The sequence below is a fragment of the Acipenser ruthenus genome, chromosome 7 (assembly GCF_902713425.1).
Source record: "Acipenser ruthenus chromosome 7, fAciRut3.2 maternal haplotype, whole genome shotgun sequence".
Lineage (NCBI taxonomy): Eukaryota > Metazoa > Chordata > Actinopteri > Acipenseriformes > Acipenseridae > Acipenser > Acipenser ruthenus.
In genome coordinates this window covers 58046523-58068600 of record NC_081195.1, presented here as the reverse complement: position 1 = coordinate 58068600, position 22078 = coordinate 58046523, and the positions used below count along the sequence as shown (strand labels likewise).

General features: G+C 38.5%; 1 protein-coding gene across 2 annotated transcripts; it reads left to right on the top strand.

Annotated features, from left to right (window-relative positions):
* Window positions 1-27: 27 nt before the first annotated feature.
* On the top strand, window positions 28-20996 carry LOC117415607 (carnitine O-palmitoyltransferase 1, liver isoform-like). Of its 2 annotated transcripts, none has more exons than XM_034026167.3 (19): window positions 28-198; window positions 4367-4537; window positions 4657-4796; window positions 5116-5287; window positions 5769-5870; window positions 7531-7668; window positions 7940-8017; window positions 8935-9042; window positions 10706-10790; window positions 11569-11764; window positions 11861-12046; window positions 12349-12454; window positions 12722-12838; window positions 13134-13298; window positions 13858-13992; window positions 17642-17794; window positions 19317-19430; window positions 19805-19897; window positions 20170-20996. In XM_034026167.3, exons 2-19 carry the CDS (start codon window positions 4397-4399, stop codon window positions 20254-20256), a joined length of 2316 nt encoding a protein of 771 aa, XP_033882058.3. In that variant the 5' UTR covers window positions 28-198; window positions 4367-4396; the 3' UTR covers window positions 20257-20996. The 2 variants fall into 2 exon arrangements, with proteins under 2 accessions (XP_033882058.3, XP_033882059.3); XM_034026168.3 differs by lacking the exon at window positions 28-198 and adding an exon at window positions 589-775.
* Window positions 20997-22078: the final 1082 nt, after the last annotated feature.

Sequence of the window (22078 nt, the reverse complement as noted above, 5' to 3'; positions counted from 1 at the left end):
GGGCAATCCAGGACAAAGTCAGTCAGCACCTGGAGCACTTTAGTTTGAAGGGCACTGAGTTGACACAGGACACAGCTCCACAGTAACAAAACATTCAAGAAGGTTATACTTTGGAGTCACTCCAGCTGCTCTTGAGTTAAAGCCTAGAAGAGTTTACTCCTCGTACACTGGTTTACCACCTGCCTAATTTGCAACAAGGTAAGTGATTTCCATATGGGAGATTTCTGTTCAAATTCCCTTTGCCTTTCTCTTCTTATTTGAATACTTTCTGCTTGGTATTTAGTGATTAAAAGTACTGGTGTTCTTTACTCTCAATATGGTTATGCTGCTTTGTATTTAAAGTCCTATAACTAGGATGTTTCAGGTTCTGACCCCTAGTGTGTGTAAATAGCTGTGCACTGTGATTTTTTTTTTTTTTACAATTCTTTCTGGTTTTTCAGTTCTTCATGTTACATAACAGGGTAATTTCCCCCCTCAACTGCACTCTTTTATGCTGGGCTATTTCAATATATATTATTCCGGATATTGTTATTAAGATTATCTTTCAGGGGAGGAGGGGGCATACATTTTTTCTCTGTACTTGTATGTGTGAGAGACTGTGTTATTATTATTTGTTTATTTAGCAGACGCCTTTATCCAAGGCGACTTACAGAGACTCGGGTGTGTGAACTATGCATCAGCTGCAGAGTCACTTACAACTACGTCTCACCCGTAAGATGGCGCACAAGGAGGTTAAGTGACTTGCTCAGGGTCACACAATGAGTCAGTGGCTGAGGTGGGACACACACTACAAAAAACATGGATCTGTTGTGTTATTGTGTACAGAGTGCTTCTAAAATCCTGGAAAACAGACACAGTGGCACAAAAGGTTAAACCTACTGAATGGGCCACTCCACAACTATTTAAAAAACAAACCAGATGTATTGATTGTTTTTCATTTCACCTTCGTCATACAAGGGCTTCAAGAACTATAATTTATATTGATTGAACACTTCAGCTACCAGGAACCAATAGCCTGGCTTGTGCTCCGTTAATGAAGAGCATCTGATCTAAAATATTAATTAGTTTTGAAGGACTGGACTATCTAAATTACCATTACAAAATCGAATTCACCTTTACCATAATGTGTGTTTCACATAGGAAAATTAGAGATTTACAGGAATTATTTTGTTTGCACCATATACTTGTGTTTAATGAGTTTGTATTAACGCTCACTGAAGGCTGTATTAAAAGAAATTGTTGGTGTATATTCAATTGATCTAAAGACAACAGATCTAAATGAATAGTATTGGGGTTCAGTTTTATGAAAGACAGTATACTCAGGGAAAAGTGGTTGTATATGAAGACCATTAAAATGCTTTTAAATAAACAATTATGTTACCACTATCAAACTCATTTAACTGCAAAGATTTGTATGTGAATTAGATGTCCTACATTTAGTTGTACTTCAAATTGAAATCCTGCTAAATGCAGTACAAAATGTAATTTCCTCTCTCTGCAGGCTGTTCAGGGTTGCTGTGACAATACTGCCAGCCAGCACTCTACTCTCACTGTTCTCACTGAGAAGCAAGTCACCTCTGTCCCAGTTGGTTCAACTCCAGCCACATGTGATGGAAAAATTAAATGCCATTCAATCTTGACTCAGTCATTTTACACTACTTCTAAAAACAAGCTAGGACTTGGTGACCTCAAAGGAAACAACCAGAATGCTGGCTTTTACTAAAAAAACACTTAAAAAATGTTTTTTCAAACATCCACCTTTGATCATAGGGCCAAATTAGCTAAACTTTTATACAGAGACTTATATAGAACATTTATCACTGTTTAAACTAGTATACTCTGCAGCCATACCACCTTGGTGCTTTGTATGGCTGTACCCAGTTAGTACTTGGATGAGAGGGGCCTCCACTGACTGCAGAGTTTAGTGCTTCTCCCTTACTGTAGACTAGAGCATAGCTTGGGGCTTAACCAATGCCTCAGCACAGTGTTTGGAGGGGTAAAAACAAAGGTTTCAACCCCTCAATCCATGTAGTTTGGGACAAGATATCGCTGTTATCAGTAGTTCTATCCTGCTGAAATTTCTTCAGATAAAATTATGGTTCACAATGTATACCCTTTTAACACCCTGTGACAGTTATTGGTTTGTGTATGACACTGTACACTGCTGACACTATACACTGCTGCTTTCGATTGGTTTAATATGTACATAAACTTTCCAAATTACTCACCAAAATAGCTTTAGAAAATAGCTTTAGAAAACCCACTCGACATTACTTACAAAGCAATTTGAGAGTAGGTAGTACAGGCGAGCTGAATGTAGAGACCTGCATTCTTCATGCCTGGTGTTTCGGAAATTCAATTTGAAATCCCTCTATTAAAATATCCTCATCTAGACAAAATGTGGATAAAATGTACTTCCTTCTTTTAATTTTGGTACTCAGTGGGCTCCATCAATGTGTCAGCCCAAAAATGTCTTATTAAGGAACGTTTTGGCTGTTTCCCAAGTGTGTGATACATCAAATGCCTTTCCTTTTCCCGACTGCAATATCAAAGAAGAAATATCAAAAACCGCAGATTTTTGTAGTTGGCATATCATTAACTCAAATGACTAAACTTTACAAAATATAACTTTGTCACAGTAACGTTATTATTTTAACAAGTCATAAAGCAACGGTAATATTGAATCGTATTTTGTCATACTTGTAATTGCTAGAACCGAAGTCATTGTATTTTATCTTGCTCTTAATTGTATTAATACTTGTACTGTGATTGCTGAAATGTATTTGTTTATGACTGTAAGTCGCCCTGGATAAGGGCGTCTGCTAATAAATAAATAAATAAATAAATAAATAAATAAATAAATAAATAAAATGCCCTTCGTTACTTCAAAAAGATGTATGCAGTAGTCTAAATGTACTATATTATTATTTTACAATAGTACATATTAAAATATAATAATCAAACTTTTCCAAAAATCCATGACTTTTTTTTTTTTTTTTTTTACTGATTTTATTTTTGACACAATCTTTGCATACATTCAGTGAGGAAACGTCATTCAAATATTGTATTTATTTTTTTACCGAGAGTAAACTAAACTGAGTTGACAATTGGGAAAATGATAATCGAATCTTAGTTTTTGAAAAATGGACACCAACAGACTCCTTGCTGGTACCAGTGTCCAGTATGTTTTGTGCACGCAATTATGCAGATATGGTGAAGTGCTGATCTAATGACTTTGGACTGCTTAGTACAGAGCGGTATTGCTGCAGAACGAAAGCTCCCAGTTTAGCTCACACGCGGTAGTGCTGCGTGCGCAACTCGTAATAGCGGTCATCATTATATGCTACAGTCCGAATCGCCGATCACATGATAAGGGTGATACATTTAGGTACTAAAACGAAGTTTATTTAATAACAATAACCTAACCCTAAACCTAAGGTTCGTGGGGTATTGGTCGTAATTTTAAATTCACACAACAATTACCTAACCCTAAACCAAAGTTCGTGATTATGGTCAAGTGGTAGGGGAGTTGAGAGTCAATGAAGCACTACGTAAATTACGAGTTGCGCACCCAGCACTGCGCTGTGAGAGCTACGTTGTGGGAGCCTTCGTTCACAGCAATATACTCTTGGGTTTAGTAAGACGTGAATGAGTGCACGTATAGGTTGAAAAAGTTCCTATACATTCAAGTGTTTATCGGAATAGCTATATGCATTCTGAAACGTCTATAGTTAGGAGGCTAGGCGTGTATGATAAGGACTGGTGCAAAAGTGGAGTAGTGACATCAGCGTATGAAAGCACAAGCAGTATATTGAACCAAGGCTCAAAATAATCTAATGATAGTTTAAGATCATCTATTTATTTTACAATAGTAGTATTTAAATCTAAATCAAAGTAGAAGTTCCAATTCAGGGTTTCCAAAATAAACAAATACATAAATAAAAGGGCTGAAAAAAAGCATTTCTCACCTCCCAATGCAAGGTATTGTACTGTACTGGTAGCAGACCGCGTCTAAATCAATGTCTGCCATGCGGCCACGATTGTCATCTAAAGAATAAACCTTCATAAAAAGTTAACTGCGATTTTCAGAAGAGGTTAGAAATATTGTTAACTGACTGAAAACGGTCCTAACGTTAATGAATAAAAGTTGCAGTTTCCGAAGTATGTTGTTGTTGTCGAAGTATGCAAATAAACCAAACGTGATATACCGGTAGACGCTTTTTCGAATAAGTGACGTCACAGCATTGCCAACAATTGTTTTTGAACTCTGTGGTAAACATTCCAAATTCTAAAATAAACGACTTAGGCAAATATATTCTAAATATAAATGTACATCAACAAAGGCCTTGTTAATTTCTTTTCTTAGTGAGTCCCATATTACTAGCAGGACTGCAGGATGGCAGAAGCACATCAGGCAGTCGCCTTCCAGTTCACTGTAACGCCAGATGGAATCGACTTCCACTTGAGCCGCGAGGCGCTTAAAAACATTTACCTTTCTGGAATAACCTCATGGAGAAAACGCCTAATCAGATATAAGGTAAACCTCACACTACCTTTGATTTTACTGAGTGCTTGGTGGAACTGACTTGTAATCGTGTGGGAATAGACAGACATGCTGTACACAGTGTTAAAGTGCGTTTCGTTCTTTATTCACAGAATGGTGTTCTGACTGGGGTTTACCCTGCAAGCCCCTCAAGCTGGCTTATTGTCGTCATTGCTATCATGAGTACAATGTATGCAAGAATAGACCCCTCCATGGGAATGATTGATTGCATCAAAAAAACTCTGCCAGTGAAGTAAGTGAAATCTTTTCTATTATTGTTTCACTGGATGCGTTAAGTAAGTAAGGAGCCAGGGAGGGGACGATAGCAGGACGATAGCATTCCATAATTCAGGAGCTCTACAAGGAAAGGCCCTACCTCCCATGTTGCTTGTTGCTTATGAATTGCAGCACAATATACTATAATCATTGGAGATCTATGTACAGTAGTAACTATAGAATTGAAATGTATCTTGTAAATTGAGCACAGTTCCATGTTTACAACAGCATGAAGCCCAATGTATAAATAGCAATTCCATTTGTGATTTATATTGAAAATGTCCCTTTTATTGCAGTGGCTATCTGGCTGTTCAAACCCAGACTGTTCTGAGTGCCATGCTGTTTGCTACAGGCCTATGGGTGTCCCTGATCCTGGTTCTCCGCTACATACTCAAAATGCTGCTTTCTTACCATGGCTGGATGTTTGAGCCGCATGGAAGAATGAGTAGGACTACCAAGATCTGGGCAGTACGTCATCATATTCTCAAAATATGTGACTCATTTACTACTTAACGGTTTCAGCGCCAAGGGGTTGATTTGATCAACCTGTACCCTGCCAGTATAAGTCACGGCTTCATTTATTTAGAGCATTTTCCAGTACAAGGGTTCATTTACCCACTCTCTTTTAAAGGTAATCCCAGGATAGCCACATATACATGTAATCCCAGTGCTGTAAAATGCTCTAAGAAAATATGGTTGTGGCTAACCTGGGTATAGAATGATCAGATCAACCCCTTAGTAACTGTACAGAAAGGCTACCCTAGGATGACTAATTACCTAGCTTCAGCGTTTTATACTGAAAAATAATTTTAAAAATTACATACAGTATATATTAATGTATTTGGCTAATTTGCAGGTGTGCTTGTTGAAAAAGTTAAATGTGTGTGTGTGTGTTTGTCATAACCATAAGCTATGTACTTGTCTTTTTCCTTCACCTTTTTAAATCCAGACCCTTGTGAAGATGTTTTCTGGACGCAGGCCCTTGCTGTACAGTTTCCAGGCCTCTCTGCCACGTCTGCCGGTGCCTGGAGTTGATGACACCATCAAGAGGGTGGGTGACTGATGCTATTTTAAACCCTCTCCCAGCAGGAGTGGTTGAACAGATTGCCTCCTGATCTGAACAACTCTAAATGTAAACACAACCTGTCAGTGAACTGAAAGTTAGATTTATTTAATTTGTTAATTGTAAAATTAAGAGCAATAGGATTTAAAACATTGAAACTTCAAACTTATATGTTTAACGCACCCCCTTAAAAAAGACTATGAACTGCATTTAGTTATAGCAATATCTGCTTTAAATACTTTTTTACTATTACTTTTTTTTTAATGTCTAGCAATACTAAAATAAACTACTAAAAATCTTTGACAGGCGTTTAGACTAGAAAAAATGTCGAACTGTTCGTCAAAGAATTTCACTAGTTTCTTTTAGTTTTGCTACCTATATTACAATTGAGCGTTTTATAATTATGGATTAAATATAGTGTCTGAAAAGTCTTGTAAAGTTTCTGTTTGTAATACAGTCAGCACTCGGATATACGACACTCAGATACACGTCAGTTGCGTTTTATCGCCCTTGGATAAGAATAAAATCAATCCCCATATATGTAACAAATTAATGCACTAACCCATCACACGCGATTTCCGACTCCGTCACCAGTTTTCTGATGCAGAGCCCATCTCTTCAGTGTTACAATGTACTTGTTTAACCGTCACAGCCCGCATTTTTATTTTTTTTTCTGGCATGACAAATCAGTCTGTATTTATTGTGCACTGCAGTTACACAGCGCTTCCTCCAAAAACGAAGCGAACGAGACAAGGCACAGTAATGTAAAAGTTAAGCATAGACAGTTTTAGATACTGTGATGCATTTAAAAAAAAAAAAAATCACCTTTAGTTGCTTTTGGCATTTTCATTTGCAAGTGAACTGTGACATTAGGGCTTTATCGAGCACTATATTCTGCAATTTTGAAGACTGACTTTGGATACTGTTTTAATTCTGGAAACTGGCGTTGTTGCATTGCCTTTTACGTTTTACGCAGTTCTGTGCATGGGTAACATTTTGATTTCATTTTGCTGTTGTATCATTAATGGGAAATTTTACAGACTGCTATAATACGTACCGGATTTAAAAGTATGTACTGTATTACAGTTCACGTGTCCAGTCATCTCTTTTGGCAAGTGATATTTTCAGAACCGTATCGTTCTGAATTAAAATACTACTTCTGTTGAAAATATAGTACTGTAGCAGCAAAACCAACTACAGTACTTCTAAATGGAATCCTCTAAATGGAATCCTAGCCCTTTCAGCTATGTATTTTTGACATTGCATCTTTTTTGTTTTCCCTGAAAAAGTTTTAAAAAGTTTTTTATCTTTTATTGCTGTTACTCCCCCAACTCGTGTGCTTATAAATGTCAATGAAAGAATCAACGTCCCCCTGTACAGTTCCTCAAGCCCAAGTCTTATTTTTTGTTTCTGTATGAAATGTGTGTGTGTGTGTGTGTGTGTGTGTGTGTGTGTGTGTGTGTGTGTGTGTGTGCAGGGCAGGGGGTTGTTTGGGTGGTAGGGGGCAGGTTACAACGTGCTCACCTACATACACGTCAAATCAGATGAAATAATCAGATATGCGTCACAGTCGTTTAACCGTCACTGAAGTCAATATTCTATAGGGTTGGATATGTGAGTGCTCACTGTAAAATGTTTCTCCATGTAGTACCTAGAGTCAGTTCGCCCCCTATTGGATGATGAGCAGTATAACAGGATGGAAAGTTTGGCAAATGAGTTTAAAAAAGACCCGGCCCCCAAACTACAAAAATACCTGATCCTGAAATCCTGGTGGGCAACTAACTATGTGAGTAACAACGATTCAATGTGTTTAAATTACTAGACAAGTAACGAGTGTATGTGTATATTGAGGTTAACATTGAATGGTGCAGTGCCTTTTAATTTGGGTTCTTATAAGCAACTTCAGTAGTTGAGGTCAACAGGGAGTACTCTGATGAGCAAATCTGTTTGTAAAACAGTATTGCTGGACCCTGACAGTAAAATTAAATATGTAGGTGCAATAATTGTACAGTCCCAGGGTGGAAGTGTTCCTGATACGTGTTTTGTTTTTTTGGAAGGTGAGTGATTGGTGGGAGGAGTATATTTACCTGAGAGGCCGGAGCCCTATCATGGTGAACAGCAACTTTTACGCCATGGTAAGAAACTCTGCAGCACAGTTTTTTGTTTTTTTTAGAACAGTCCATATGCATAGCCATTGTGGAAACACCTCACCCAACATGTGCAGGTGTAGATGGTAGATGGTGGCAGAATGTTCTTTGTGTGATGCATAATTGAGAACATACTAACCCTGATGTAACTGTCAACACTGTTATCTGCTCTTGAACTGCCCCTCTATCAAATCGTACTGTGTTTTGTATTTGCTATTGTTAGGACTGAAGTCATTGTATTTTGTATCTTGCTCTTAATTGTACTGTAATTCTTGATATGTATTTTTTATATACAACTGTAAGTCGCCCTGGGTAAGGGTGTCTGCTAAGAAATAAATAATAATAATAATAATAATAGTAATAATAATAATAATAATAATAATAATAATAATAATAAAAAGCCATTTGATCAGTGAGGTGTATGTGTGTACCCTTTATAAAGCAGAAGAATAAGAAAGTGCAGAAAGAATACACACGACTGAGAGAATAGGAATAGAGCTGCTCAAACATAACCTCACTTGGTAAAGGCAGCAGGCATGTTTTGACAACAGTGCAGTTCTGTATTTGCAGTCATCAATTGTCTTTTTGACATTCTGTTTTTTTTTTCACAAATTCTACACAACATACATAATATATACGTTTAGCCATATAACAGACATGTGTACAGTTTCTAAACTTAGAATATCAATTTACATCGAATAACAATACAGTGTCGAGGCAAAGATCCTGAGGGACAGTCAACCCCAAAACCTGAGATATACAGTTAATATTGTAGTCCAGAATGTGGATAGTCTCTCTGGTATAAAGTATATTCTATGAATGTGCCACGCATTTTGTGTATGGTACCATTATCAGTACATTCTGTTGTACTGTAACTATATCATGTCCTACTCTGTCCCCTTTAGGACCTTCTATATGTGACTCCAACTCACCGGCAAGCTGCCCGGGCTGGCAACGCAGTCCATGCCATGCTGATCTACCGTCGGAAATTAGACCGCGAGGAACACAGTCCGGTGATTTAACCTTAATGCCGATTTACCACTTTATTTATTTAAGATTTAAAATACTGGAAATTGTGATATCAGTAAGGGTGTGTTCACACTGGGTCCGTTTAGAACTAGATTACAGTTACCGTGAAAATTGGCAGTGTCACAGTTTCTGCCTTAATTTGTTGTCCCGGTCAGAAACAGTAAAATTGTTAATCGTCCCGGTTTTGCTATTGTATTTTTATTTTATTTTTATTAAGTACAAAACTGCATCAGTGTGCTCTACATGTTAATAGCAGAGTACTATATTAGGTTTTGTTAGCACCATTCAAAAATAAAATAAACAATTGTATGGATTATTTGTTTAGTCATTCTGATTATGTGTATACCATATGTTTCAATGGTAATAGATTATCTGTTTTTTAAATCTGGCCTTTTGTACATTGAACATGTGTTGACTAGATGACCATATGAAGAAAATAATAACTAATAATTACTCGGTTTAATTCCGACAGTAGGAGAACTGTGCAGAATTGTGTAACTGCATTATTCTCTTAAATTCAATACATGTATTAATTAAATTAGCGAAGTGCTCCCCCAGTGCTTTCTTCCACAGCAGTATGTAAGAACCTAAGGCCCTGTCCACACTAAAGAACTGATCTTGGAAAAAGTAAATGCGAACACACACAAGTAGGGCTTGAAGGTTTTATTTTTAATCAGGTGACGTCCCTTTAAACAAATTGAGCTGATTCTGTTTTCATAATGAATCTCAGAAAAAAAGCAGTTAATTACAAAACAATCTTTGTTTTTACCTTCATATCTTGCCTGCGCCTAATTCTGGCCCCCTTAATTTTTATTTCAAACAGAGCTGACAAATGATGTGAATTGTTCATTCACACTACCTGATGCAATCTAATTAGAACCGTACTCGAGACTACCTCCTGAGGTGGTTTCGAGTCTGGTTCTTGAGTACGGTATTAAACGCTGCATAGTGTGGACGCAAACCGTATTTAACACTTTCAAGCCAGTTTAAAGGCAACTAATACGGTTTAAAGACATAGTGTGGACAGGGCCTATAACTTGCTATATTAAAAACGGACCAGTACATCAATAGATGTCATCTTTCTATATGCCTTGCAGGATATTGCAAACATCCGGCTCACACACCATTAAACGAGCCGAGTGCACTTGCAAACTGCATTGTGAACACAAACGGACTCAGTCCTGAAAAACATGCAAAAGCACATTGATACATTGTTTCAAACGAAACAAACTAGACCGAGTCAGTTTGAAATGGACCCAGTGTGGATGCAGCCTTAATGTAGATAAATATAGGCCAATAAAAAGGCATAAGATGGCCTGTTATGAATTGCTGCCAAGAAGCTTAGAAAAAGAGACAAAATGCTGGGCTACATTCTCAAAGCTCTTTACTTCAAATTGTCATAAGCACAAAGGAAAAACACACCCATTTTTTTAAACCAGTTAACATCTCAGACATTTGATTTAGGGGCTTTACACTGCTAACGATGTGGACTAAAAAGCTTGGAGAATCTGTCCCATTGGGTAAAGGTCTAACGGTAAACAGAATATTATGCGTTAGCCACGATTGTAAAATATAAATACAAAATCATTTATGAATTGTATTAAAAGTTGATTCCGAAAAATGACCAATTTCTTTTTGTGCTGCCAGATGAGAGCATTAGGCATTGTTCCCATGTGCTCCTATCAGATGGAAAGGATGTTCAACACTACCAGGATCCCAGGCATTGAGACCGGTAAGGATTACTTTTTGAGAATTTAATTGTGTTACACCCACTTTTAGGCAGTAGTAATAGTAAATAGTGTTTGTTGATCGTAATACAAAATGTTTAACAGTTGTTATTATTATTATTATTATTATTATTATTATTATTATTATTATTATTATTATTATTATATTTCAAGCTACTTATTTTTTTTTTTTTTTTTTTAATTAGATAAGTCACTGTTCATGCATGCCTATCCAAGCCTGTAATATCTCCTGCTAGTATAAGCTTCTTCGCAGCATGTATAGTTATTGTTGAGATGGGCAGCAGATGTCAAGGTCAGCAAACTGACATGATATGTTATGCAATTTATTATTTATATTATATTATAAAAGCAGATGCCCTCTTTTTTACAAAATGCACCCATGCAAACTGAAGCATTATCAACCCAGATAAATTCAAAATATGGAATATGAATATGAATATGAAAGGAACGGCACGGTGGTGTGATGGTTAGCGCTGCTGCCTCACAGCTCCAGGGTCCTGGGTTTGTGTGGGTTTTCTCGGGGGACTCCGGTTTCCGCCCACAGTCCAAAGACATGCAGGCTAGGTGGATTGGCCGTCTCTTATTTGTCCCTTAGTTGTCTTGCAATGGATTGGCGTCCCGTCCAGGGTGTAGTCCTGCCTTGCGCCCTGCGTCTGCCGGGTTAGGCTCCTGCTCACCATGACCCTCTATAGGATTAAGAGGTTGCAGATAATGGATGACTGTGAAAATACAAATCAGTACATGTGTTTCCCCCTTGTGTAGATTTTATTCAGCATTTAAAGGACAGCAAGCACATGGTGGTGTACCACAAGGGCCGCTTCTACAAGGTGTGGCTCCATCATGGGGGCCGGCACCTCCAACCCTGCGAATTGGAGATGCAGTTCCAGAAGATCCTGGATGATAAAACAGAGCCACAGCCTGGGGAACTCAAGCTGGCTGCACTGACCGCAGGTGAACGGTAAGAAGGTTCTCAGAACATACTTTTCAAAGGCTGCACAAAAGAAGTATGTCAGTGGTATTAAGTGATGTCACTGAAACAGATCTCCTTTTCTAGGATTCCTTGGGCCAGAGCTCGTGTCAAGTTCTTTAGTCAGGGGATTAACAAGGTCTCTCTTGACGCCATTGAGAAAGCAGCCATATTCATGACTCTGGATGAAGAGGAGCAAGGCTATGACAAAGAGAAGCTAAGATCCATTGACTCCTATGCAAAATCTCTGTTACATGGGAAATGCTACAACAGGTAGGATCTAGCAGAGGACAATTTTTAATCTGAACAGGAATTAAAGAGATGTTTCTGAATTTCGTAGTCTGAGATCACTTTCATAAAACGTGCTGAAGACGGCTTTATGAATAAAATCAAATAATCTGGTTCTGTTCCCATGAAGCATACAGGTCTAAACACTAAATAACATATGACTTCTAGAATAAAGAAAAGCCTGTTGTACAAGCATTATTTCCTTATTGCATGTCTGTTCCTTCTTTGACACACAATAACACATGCATGTTTTATTGTTGTGGATGATGTATTGTTTTCTGTTCCAGGTGGTTTGATAAGTCTTTTAACCTGATTGCCTATAAGAATGGGAAGCTGGGAGTTAATGCAGAGCATTCCTGGGCTGATGCACCAATTGTTGGACACATGTGGGAGGTACAGTACTTTTGGCAATTTTATTCTCATTCGAGATAATAAAACCTACAATCATGAAATTAATACATTACATTTCATGCATTAAAGCACCTTAAAGCCTATCACAAATTAATCATTACAGAGCAAGGTCTAATAACTAGAGTAGGCGAACAAAGCACCCAGTATGGGCTAGTTATATATACACTGTCATCGTGTAAATATTTGGGGTTAATACTGAAGTCTGGAGAATTGATGCACAACCCTAGCTTCATCTTTTTCCCTTTTCAGTTTGTTTTATCAACAGATCATTTTCAGTTGGGATACACTGAAGAGGGACACTGCAAAGGAGACATGAACAAGATGCTATCCCCCCCAAGCAAGCTGAAGTGGGATATTCCACAAGAGGTAACTTTAAGTCAGTCAATGGCTAAATTCTGCTTAAGAAGGTATAGTATACTGCAATTAAAACACCAAACATACTATTCTGTAGTCTTATGAACCTGTATACAGTTCAAAGAAAGACTCAAAGCTGCAGACCATTCTACAGTAAATATAACTTCACTACACATGGTTCTAAACCAGTTAAAAATCTGTCAAAATACTGAAAAATAATATTTAAAAAAATAGCTTTATCTGCCATCTGATTTGATACAACATTTCACCAATTCATTTCTCAGTAATACACGCCATGCCTTTACAGTGCCAGGATATTACTGAGAGTTCCTACAAGATGGCCAAAGTGATTGCAGATGACGTTGATTTCCACGGCTGTCTGTTTGATGACTTTGGAAAAGGCCTGATTAAAAAATGCAGAACAAGTCCTGACGCCTTTATACAGATTGCTCTACAACTGGCACATTTCAGGGTAAGCTCTTCTTTTTATTTACCAACTCCTTTCCTTGTAACCAGCAATTGCACATAAAAGTTAATGAACTGTTTTCTCAAAGGGTGCCTTTGTATATCTGGAACAGGTAATGGGATTGGATCTGCTTTATCTCTCTTCTCATGTCTATCAATGTCATAAAAGCATCGCTGGGCATCTTTAACCTCCAGGAATATTAAAGGGAAGCTTAAGCAAACTCATTCCAATACAGGAGCCACTATCATCTGACAATTCTTAGACAATTAAAAGGTGTATGCCCTTATCAAAAGGTGAAACATTGGGTTTACAACAAGAATAATTTGTTGCATTAACATAAAGATAAAATAACCTTGGTGTATATATCATTCTTATGGTATTTTGGTTGCACTTAACATGAAATGACACTTATTATAGTGTTATAATACAGTAATCATACAGATGGTTATGTAGTTACAGTGCAACTACAATTACAGTCTAATTCAAGAAACTTTTCAAAGTGAAAAATGTAGCTAAATGGTTCACGTTCCGTTTTGTTTGTTTGCTTGGTTGTGTTTTCATTCAGGATAAGGGAGAGTTCTGCCTGACATATGAAGCTTCAATGACCCGTTTGTTCCGGGAAGGTCGAACAGAAACTGTGCGCTCCTGCACCATTGAATCAACAGCATTTGTTCATGCCATGGAGAATCCAGATAAAACAGTAAGATATATATTTATTATTGTATTGTGTTGCTAAGATTTTACTTCCCAGTCAGTTTATATATGTGTTTCTAAGGGGAAAGAAGTTGAAGTTGTTTGTAACTTTGAATTCTATGCAGTGCAACTCAAACTGGTAGAAACTGTTAAATACTTACTAAGATAAGCTAAAAGATACAGTAATACAAAATCAATATGTTCCTTTTTCTTTCTTTCTTTTTACAAAACTAGGGCAGTATAGATAAAGCAAGTTTCTTCATTAGAAACAGCAGTCTGCCTCATTGTCTTATAAGCCCCCTGCATTTTCCAAAGCAATTGCTTTTTTAAAAAAATAATGAATATGGCTCGAACATGGCTGATTGTTTTTAGTGCTGGGACGAACACGGGATTTTCATGTTCGGATATTCGCTCATAATTTAAATATTCGTTCGGATATTCGTTTGTATTTCTAAAAGTAATAAAAGCCATTATATTGCTCTGAACGCAGGCAGAGACAGCATAACAGCAGGGCAGAGGGCATGGCCGTGGCCCCTGTGTGTGTGCCTTTATTTTACAGCAAGACCTTACAATATGTAACACGTTAAAATAGAGAAATATCCAAGGAGTAAAGAATAAGTTATATAAGATTTAATTTACCCCAGTGAATTAACTACAAAACAAAAGATGCCAAATAGCAGTTCAATTTAAACGTTGTTTTGTTTATTCCCGAAATAAATATACATAAAGTTGACAACACATTTTATTTATTTTTTACTTTTTTTTCCATTCCTTGCCATTGCCGTTTCTTCACAGTAAACAGTGACCATCGACATTTTCGTAAAGCAATAACGTGAGGTTTACTTGTGCCTTTCTGTAGCTGAACAAGCAAATGAAAACTGAAATGTAACTTTAAACACTTCAAATAAAACAAACATGGAAATGGCGTTGTAAAGTGAAGCGGAAAAAAACTCACCGTTTCGGTTCTCTTTTATTACATTCCACATAACAGAAAGTCACAACAAAATATATATAATATATGCAGTCTATGTAAAAGTCACTACACAACATTTTCAGGAAGTTGGGTACTGTTTAAGCGAGGCATTTCTGTCCCATGAGATTCTGGCTCGCTCTAAAGCAGCACAACGCATTTTTGTGCCGGATGGCTTTCCATAGAGATCACTAAGGGTGCACACATAATCTGGTTTGTTTACTTTTTGCTGTCTAAAACTATAATAGAGGCTCAAGAGCTGCTGTGTTGATTCTGTGTTTATATATATATATATATATATATATATTGTAACACAGTGGGGATGGGATTGGAGTCATCCCCGCAGTAAAATGTATGGTTTTGTTTGGTTTGATTCTAGTGCTGTATTGTTTAATTGGTTGTGTTAATTGTTTTATTGCTTAGTTATCTCCTACACCTGGTGAGTATTATTAAATTGGATCCAGGTGCAGGGTATAAAAAGAGAAGAGTTAGTTTGCTCGGGGCTGCTGAGAAGAAGGGAGCAGAAAGTGTTACTCTGCGTCCTGGCAGTCGTGAGAGGGGAAAAAAAAAGTGCGGTATTCAACCTGTGTGGTTTTTGGTGTATTGTTAGTGGGGAAACAGCCTAGCTGTCCCACGTGTAGTCAGGGTGTTCCTGTGAGTTAGTTAGGGCTCGTACAGAGCTAGGTATTTATTTTGTTTCTGGGTCTTTTGTGTTCGTGATTTGTTTTGTTTTGTTCATCGGTTCTTTATTAAAAATTAGCGCAACAGCGCTCTCAAACTCTCCATCTGTGTCTGGTCGGTATTTTAAAGGGCAAAACGAACCCGAGTCGCAAGGCTCGTTTACATATGGTGGCAGCGGTACTCAGCCCTACAGACCAGCACAATTAAGAATCATGGACATTGCAGAGCTCATCAGGACTTTAGAAAAGTCCACGGCGGAGATGCAGGAGGCAACCCGCAAGCAGATCGAGTGCAACCAGCAGTTAAGGCAAGACTGGGGGTTGCCCACATGGGAACAGGAGTTCCCCGTGTCAGAGCTGGAGCTAGTGCTACAGAAGTTGGTGTGGCCGGCACCCCAGCAAGAGTCACGTGTACCAGAGCCAGAGCCAGAGGTGCAAGCTCTGGAACCGGAGCTGCCTGCTCCGGAGAGAAAACCGGCAGTGCCCGAGCTGCAGCAGGAGCTGCAGCTGTCTGTGGAAGAGGAGCTGCCGCCGCCCGAGCCAGAGGGGGAGGAGCTGCCTGAGCTGCAGCAGGAGCTGCAGCTGAATGAGGAAGAGGAGCTAAAGTGCCCAGCACCACCACAACCCCGACCTCCACCCCAGCAAAGCAGTCCGGCGCTGGTGGGTACGGTCCCTTGCCCCGTGCTCGTGGACACCCTGCCGGAATGCATGGACCTCCCTGTGCTCAACCTAGTGCCCAGGTCGGGGCACCACCAGGCACAGTTGCTCACCTGGTCCCTTGCTCCGCTCCCCCTGAAACCTCAGACGTCACGACGCGGTCGTGTGACGTCACTGGCGTTCCCCCTTCCTCCCGCTGTGTTCCCCCTGGAGTCTCAGAGGTCGTTGCGCAGGTCCCGTGGCTCACACCTCTGCCTGTCGCTGCACCGTCCAGGGTACCGGCCTACGCGTCGGTCGCCCCTAGCAAGCCGTTTGGGTCCCTCCTCGCCGGATCATGGTCCCTACCCTGAAGCGCCGGAGGAATCCACCCATCCTCAAGCCCACCCGAAGGATCGGAAGAAGGTGGAACCTTGTGGACTCGAGGGTGGGTGGTTATGCTTTAGGGGAGGGGGTGGCCTTGGAATGGCCAGTCAGTGTTGCACACTTGGGGGGGAGGATGTGTAACACAGTGGGGATGGGATTGGAGTCATCCCCGCAGTAAAATGTATGGTTTTGTTTGGTTTGATTCTAGTGCTGTATTGTTTAATTGGTTGTGTTAATTGTTTTATTGCTTAGTTATCTCCTACACCTGGTGAGTATTATTAAATTGGATCCAGGTGCAGGGTATAAAAAGAGAAGAGTTAGTTTGCTCGGGGCTGCTGAGAAGAAGGGAGCAGAAAGTGTTACTCTGCGTCCTGGCAGTCGTGAGAGGGAAAAAAAAAAGTGCGGTATTCAACCTGTGTGGTTTTTGGTGTATTGTTAGTGGGGAAACAGCCTAGCTGTCCCACGTGTAGTCAGGGTGTTCCTGTGAGTTAGTTAGGGCTTGTACAGAGCTAGGTATTTGTTTTGTTTCTGGGTCTTTTGTGTTCGTGATTTGTTTTGTTTTGTTCATCGGTTCTTTATTAAAAATTAGCGCAACAGCGCTCTCAAACTCTCCATCTGTGTCTGGTCGGTATTTTAAAGGGCAAAACGAACCCGAGTCGCAAGGCTCGTTTACAATATATATATATATATATATATATATATATATATTAATCTCACATATCACACACAGCTCTTTTTCATTTGCCATTTTTTGAAACTGTTGTGCAAATTCTGGTGAGCTGGGAAATAAGTTCAAGGTATTTTCGTCATTTCTAGTGAATACGAACATCTAATTTTTGTATCTGAATACATGTAAAAAAATATTCGTTCGAATATTCGCATATTTGTCTCAGCACTAACTGGTTTTGAATTGGCTCCTTGTAAGCACTGTATGGGCGGTGGGGATGTGTGAAGAATGATTGAGTCATTCATTTCTATTTGAATAGAATGAAGAGAGACTGCAGCTGTTCCACGTGGCTGCTGAGAAACATCAGAACATGTACCGACTGGCAATGACTGGAGCGGGCATTGATCGGCACCTTTTCTGTCTCTATGTTGTGTCCAAATACCTGGGAATTGACTCCCCATTCCTCAAACAGGTAACAAAGCTCACTCATTTTCTGCAACAGTTTGTACACATTATTAAAGGCTCTTTTTGAATACCATAGCTGAAGAGAACAGCATATCAACAATCTGTTATACAGGCATATCAGGAATGGGTGTCTGCCTTTTAAGTTTTCCATTAGGTGCTTGTTAAGTATTAGCAGTCAATGTTAAAAATGATACAGTATAATAATAATAATAATAATAATAATAATAATTGTCGCCTTTTAACCTGTAGACAGGTGTGCAGATCCACATTATAAACACATAAGCATAACAATAGTGTGTAATGTCTTCATGAAGGGTTTAATAAAAAAAAAAAACTGAACCGACATTTAATTTGAACATGGTAAATGATGTCATGAGGTTCTGCAGAGTGCTTTCGATTCAAAGGGAATTGTCAGCTTTTAACTGGCCAATTATCATCATGTATGTTTTGCCTCATCCCAATTTAAAACTTGTAAACCTCAACATCAATAGATTGAAGAATAGTAACAAGAGGGATTTTTTAAAAACCCTACCTAAAGACGTGACACACTATTGTTATGCTTATGTGTTTATAATGTGGATCTGCATCGGCCACACGAAACTCCCCTGTTTACAGATTAAAAGGCGACAATTTGTTTTTTATTGAAAGCACTCTGGAGATTATACACACAGCACAACCTAGTTGTGTGTTTTAAAAGTTTAACCGGCTTTCAACTGAAATGTGTCGGTTCAGTGAGACCTTAAAGGAAATTTATTCGGAACTGCTGTATTCATCCCATCCCTACAAAGCACTGTACAGTTCAATAAAAGAGACATAACAGACATTACAATTAAAAAATGTAAACATTAGGAAATACAAATGTATAAAAGTACCTTTTTAAAAATATCCAGTCCCAGAGTCTTTGATCACTCCACAATCTTGATGCATAACTGCAAAATACCCTGTTACCCATTGAATGTACCATTGACCGCAAATTCTGTGATGGAATATAGTTGTGTGCCAAATCTTTTAAATAGCATGGAGCCAATCCGTTTAGGGCCTTGTAGGTCATCAGCAGATTTTTAAAATCGATCCTAAATTTGACAGGTAGCCAATGTAAGGATGCCAAAACAGGAGTTATATGTTCGCAGGATTTAGATTTTGTTAAAACCCGAGCAGCCAAATTCTGAACATACTGCAGCCTGTTGAGAACCCTCTTAGAGACACCAGCAAGCAGAGCATTGCAGTAATCAAGTCTAGAAGAGACAAAGGCATGTACTAACTTAGCATCAGACAGAGACAGAATAGAATGTAATCGGGCTGTATAAGTAATAAATGTAAACATTATTTGGGAAGTCAGTCCTGTGCTCCTATGCTGAGATGTCCAGATGTCCACTGCCAGTAGTCAAAAGAGAGTGGTAGTTTTGTGATGTTGATCCTTGGTGCCCCCTAATTACTATTAACAAATTATTGTAACCCTTTCTGTTTCTTGTTGATTTCATGCTATAGTGCTTCAGTTTCCTGATAATAGGTTATCTCTTGGTCATAAGGTGCTGTCTGAACCCTGGCGGCTGTCCACAAGCCAGACTCCTCAGCAGCAGCTCAACATGATTGATTTGAATAAATATCCTCAGTACATCAGTGCTGGAGGAGGATTTGGACCAGTAAGTCCTTCTATATGAATTGTTGTGAAACATCAGGTGAACCTCAAAAATGATGGATCACTAGCCCTGTGGGTACCACTAAAGATTCAGCAGTACAGACCTCCACATAGATTATTATCTTGCAAATGCATCTCAATCCTGACCTAAAAAGCCAAGTTACCTTTGTTATGCAGAAATCCCATATAAATGTACACTGTCATAAATCTGTGTAGTACTTTTTCAGTTTTACTATTCTTTTATCGTGCTCGTACTCATTACCATGTTTTCATGCACCATGATAAAACATTCATGTGTTATAATAGACATGCAACATGCTGTTCTAAATACACTTTACACTTTTGAAAGGGTAATCAAAATAAACCATTTTTTTAAAGGTAGCAGATGATGGATATGGTGTGTCGTATATCATCGTAGGAGAAGATTTAATCACTTTCCATATTTCCAGCAAATTCTCCAGTCCTGAAACTGTAAGTATTCTTTTTTTCTATCAGTTGAGTTTATCTGTTCTGTCTGTTTTGTATATCTATATACAGTAAATAACCTGGAATGCTTCCATCTGTTTATCAAAGCTTTGTCTAAAACCAGATTCTTGCAATGAAATGTTGGAATTAAAGCCAGGACCGTCGCTCTTAAGATTTGTCGTCGGCAGATGCTACAGTATTTGTGTATATGGATAAAAAAATGCCTTTGGCTTGTAACCTGCATAATTAATCATATCTTATGCTGTATGTTTCTTCAGGACTCCTATCGCTTTGGGCAGAACATTCGTCAAGCGATGCTGGATATCAAAGCTCTATTCAACACTAAGAAAGATAAGAAGATGTAAGAACCATATAGGGAAGCATACAAAATGAAATGGTTTGTTATTCCCCAAAAGGTGATACATCACCACTGTACAGAAGTGTGGTTAGAAAAACTTTAGTACGCTTAGTTTATATGTACAATCCCAAATGGTGTCCAAACACAGTTATACATACTAAGTAATATTGTACAGAATGTATTTTTAAACAGACACATGAGATCAAAGTGTTATGTGTGCTATATGGGTTTCAGGTATCTGGAGTACAGTTATTCCTAAGTGTGTATTCTACTGTACTTTATACAATACAGGTTTACCGAAATGGTGCAGATATTATTAGTTAATTTCAACAGTTTGAAACAGTGTGAATTCATGTCACCTGATATAATATTTACTGTTTGTTTAATGAATGGTGCATACTACATATATAACATTGTATTTAAGGTATTTAAGGGAAACTTAATGTCAAAGACGTTTGTGAAGGAAGCACCTTTTATCTACGTTTCTGATTAATTTAATGCAAATATGAATAAAGATGATTTGCAGATGTAAGGATGCAATGCTAACTGTGTTTCCTGCCAGGATGCTCCGACATGTTTATTTATCTAGGCTTTTGTGCCTGTTTAATGAATACCAGGAACTTTGACAAAATGAATTTGCTTTTCAAAAGCAATGTGCAACTGTTTTGTGTTTTTGTTAACATTTTGTAAATTTAATTATTTAAATTACATTGTTTGTTTGAATAAAAACCATGGTCTTTAATGGTATATCTTTTGTTTTGGTTTCTCTTTAAACTTAATTACATAGTAAAATATTATTCTTAATGGCAGCCCAGATATAAAATATGTAATTTCACTTTACTTTCATGAACAGGGGTTGCATAACACAACCTTGTTTATTTCATATCACTGACTTCCTGTGTATAATGGACAGGGTACAGTCACATTAGAGAGGGTTATGAGAGGGGAATTGGTTAACCCTAATAGCAGTAATGTTGTTTTTCATGGAAAAAGTCAGAACTACATATTTATTTATTTATTTAATTTAGAGTGCCCACTTATTTTACCCCCAACTTATAATGTAGTTATTTTTTCCCCACACTGCAGCATTTCCCCACACAGATCAGATCTGAAGGTTCAGTGGGCGTCCTTTGATCCTACAACCAAGTCAGTTTCATCTTCTACACCCAGGAACTCGAAAGCGGAATGCCAGCAAAGGCCAGCAGGTCTACTAAGCGCCTGGCCAGTAGGGTCCGCTGTAGCGTGATGAGGAGAATGTCCCTTCTGGTTTTGCCTCCCTAACCCAGAGGAGTGCCAGAACTAATGTGACGCCCCCTCCGGATTTGGACTCCCCAGTGAAGACCAGCCCGGACACAAACCTGCGCTTCGCTAACTATGGCTCACCCTACATACCACGCAGCTGTGCTTTTACCAGGTGAGCCAAAAACAAACATTTAAAGGACAGCAAATATAGCAACTTATCAGTTTATATCATCTTCTGAGGTTAGGTGTGTGCTAATGAGGTACAGTGCAAGACAACAGCTGATCAGTGTCAGCATGGAATGCCTGACTGAAGAAATTGTTACTTGTGTACCCACTGAAGATTTAACCCAGCTGTCTTTTGTTACATTTTTGTTTTGGACTGGCAAGATTTTTATTTTCCTAAGAATATAATTTAGAAACATGCATCCTACAGTATTTGAAGACGGATTCTTTCTTACTGAGCTTCATGAGGGCTGGAAACTAACAGTGGTCCACCAGCCATGATGACTGAAACATCTTAAATGCAAACGGCCTTGGGGATAGCCTTAAGTGTAAAATAGTGTGTGTAAAAAAAAAAAATATATATA

Excerpts from the sequence above, each read along its gene's own strand:
- LOC117415607 (XM_034026167.3), top strand. The coding sequence starts at position 4,397 with ATGGCAGAAGCACATCAGGCAGTCGCCTTCCAGTTCACTGTAACGCCA. Across the intron at positions 12,455-12,721 it reads TTGTTGGACACATGTGGGAG|TTTGTTTTATCAACAGATCA; the intron begins GTACAGTACTTT and ends TTCCCTTTTCAG. Across the intron at positions 19,431-19,804 it reads CTGGAGGAGGATTTGGACCA|GTAGCAGATGATGGATATGG; the intron begins GTAAGTCCTTCT and ends ATTTTTTTAAAG.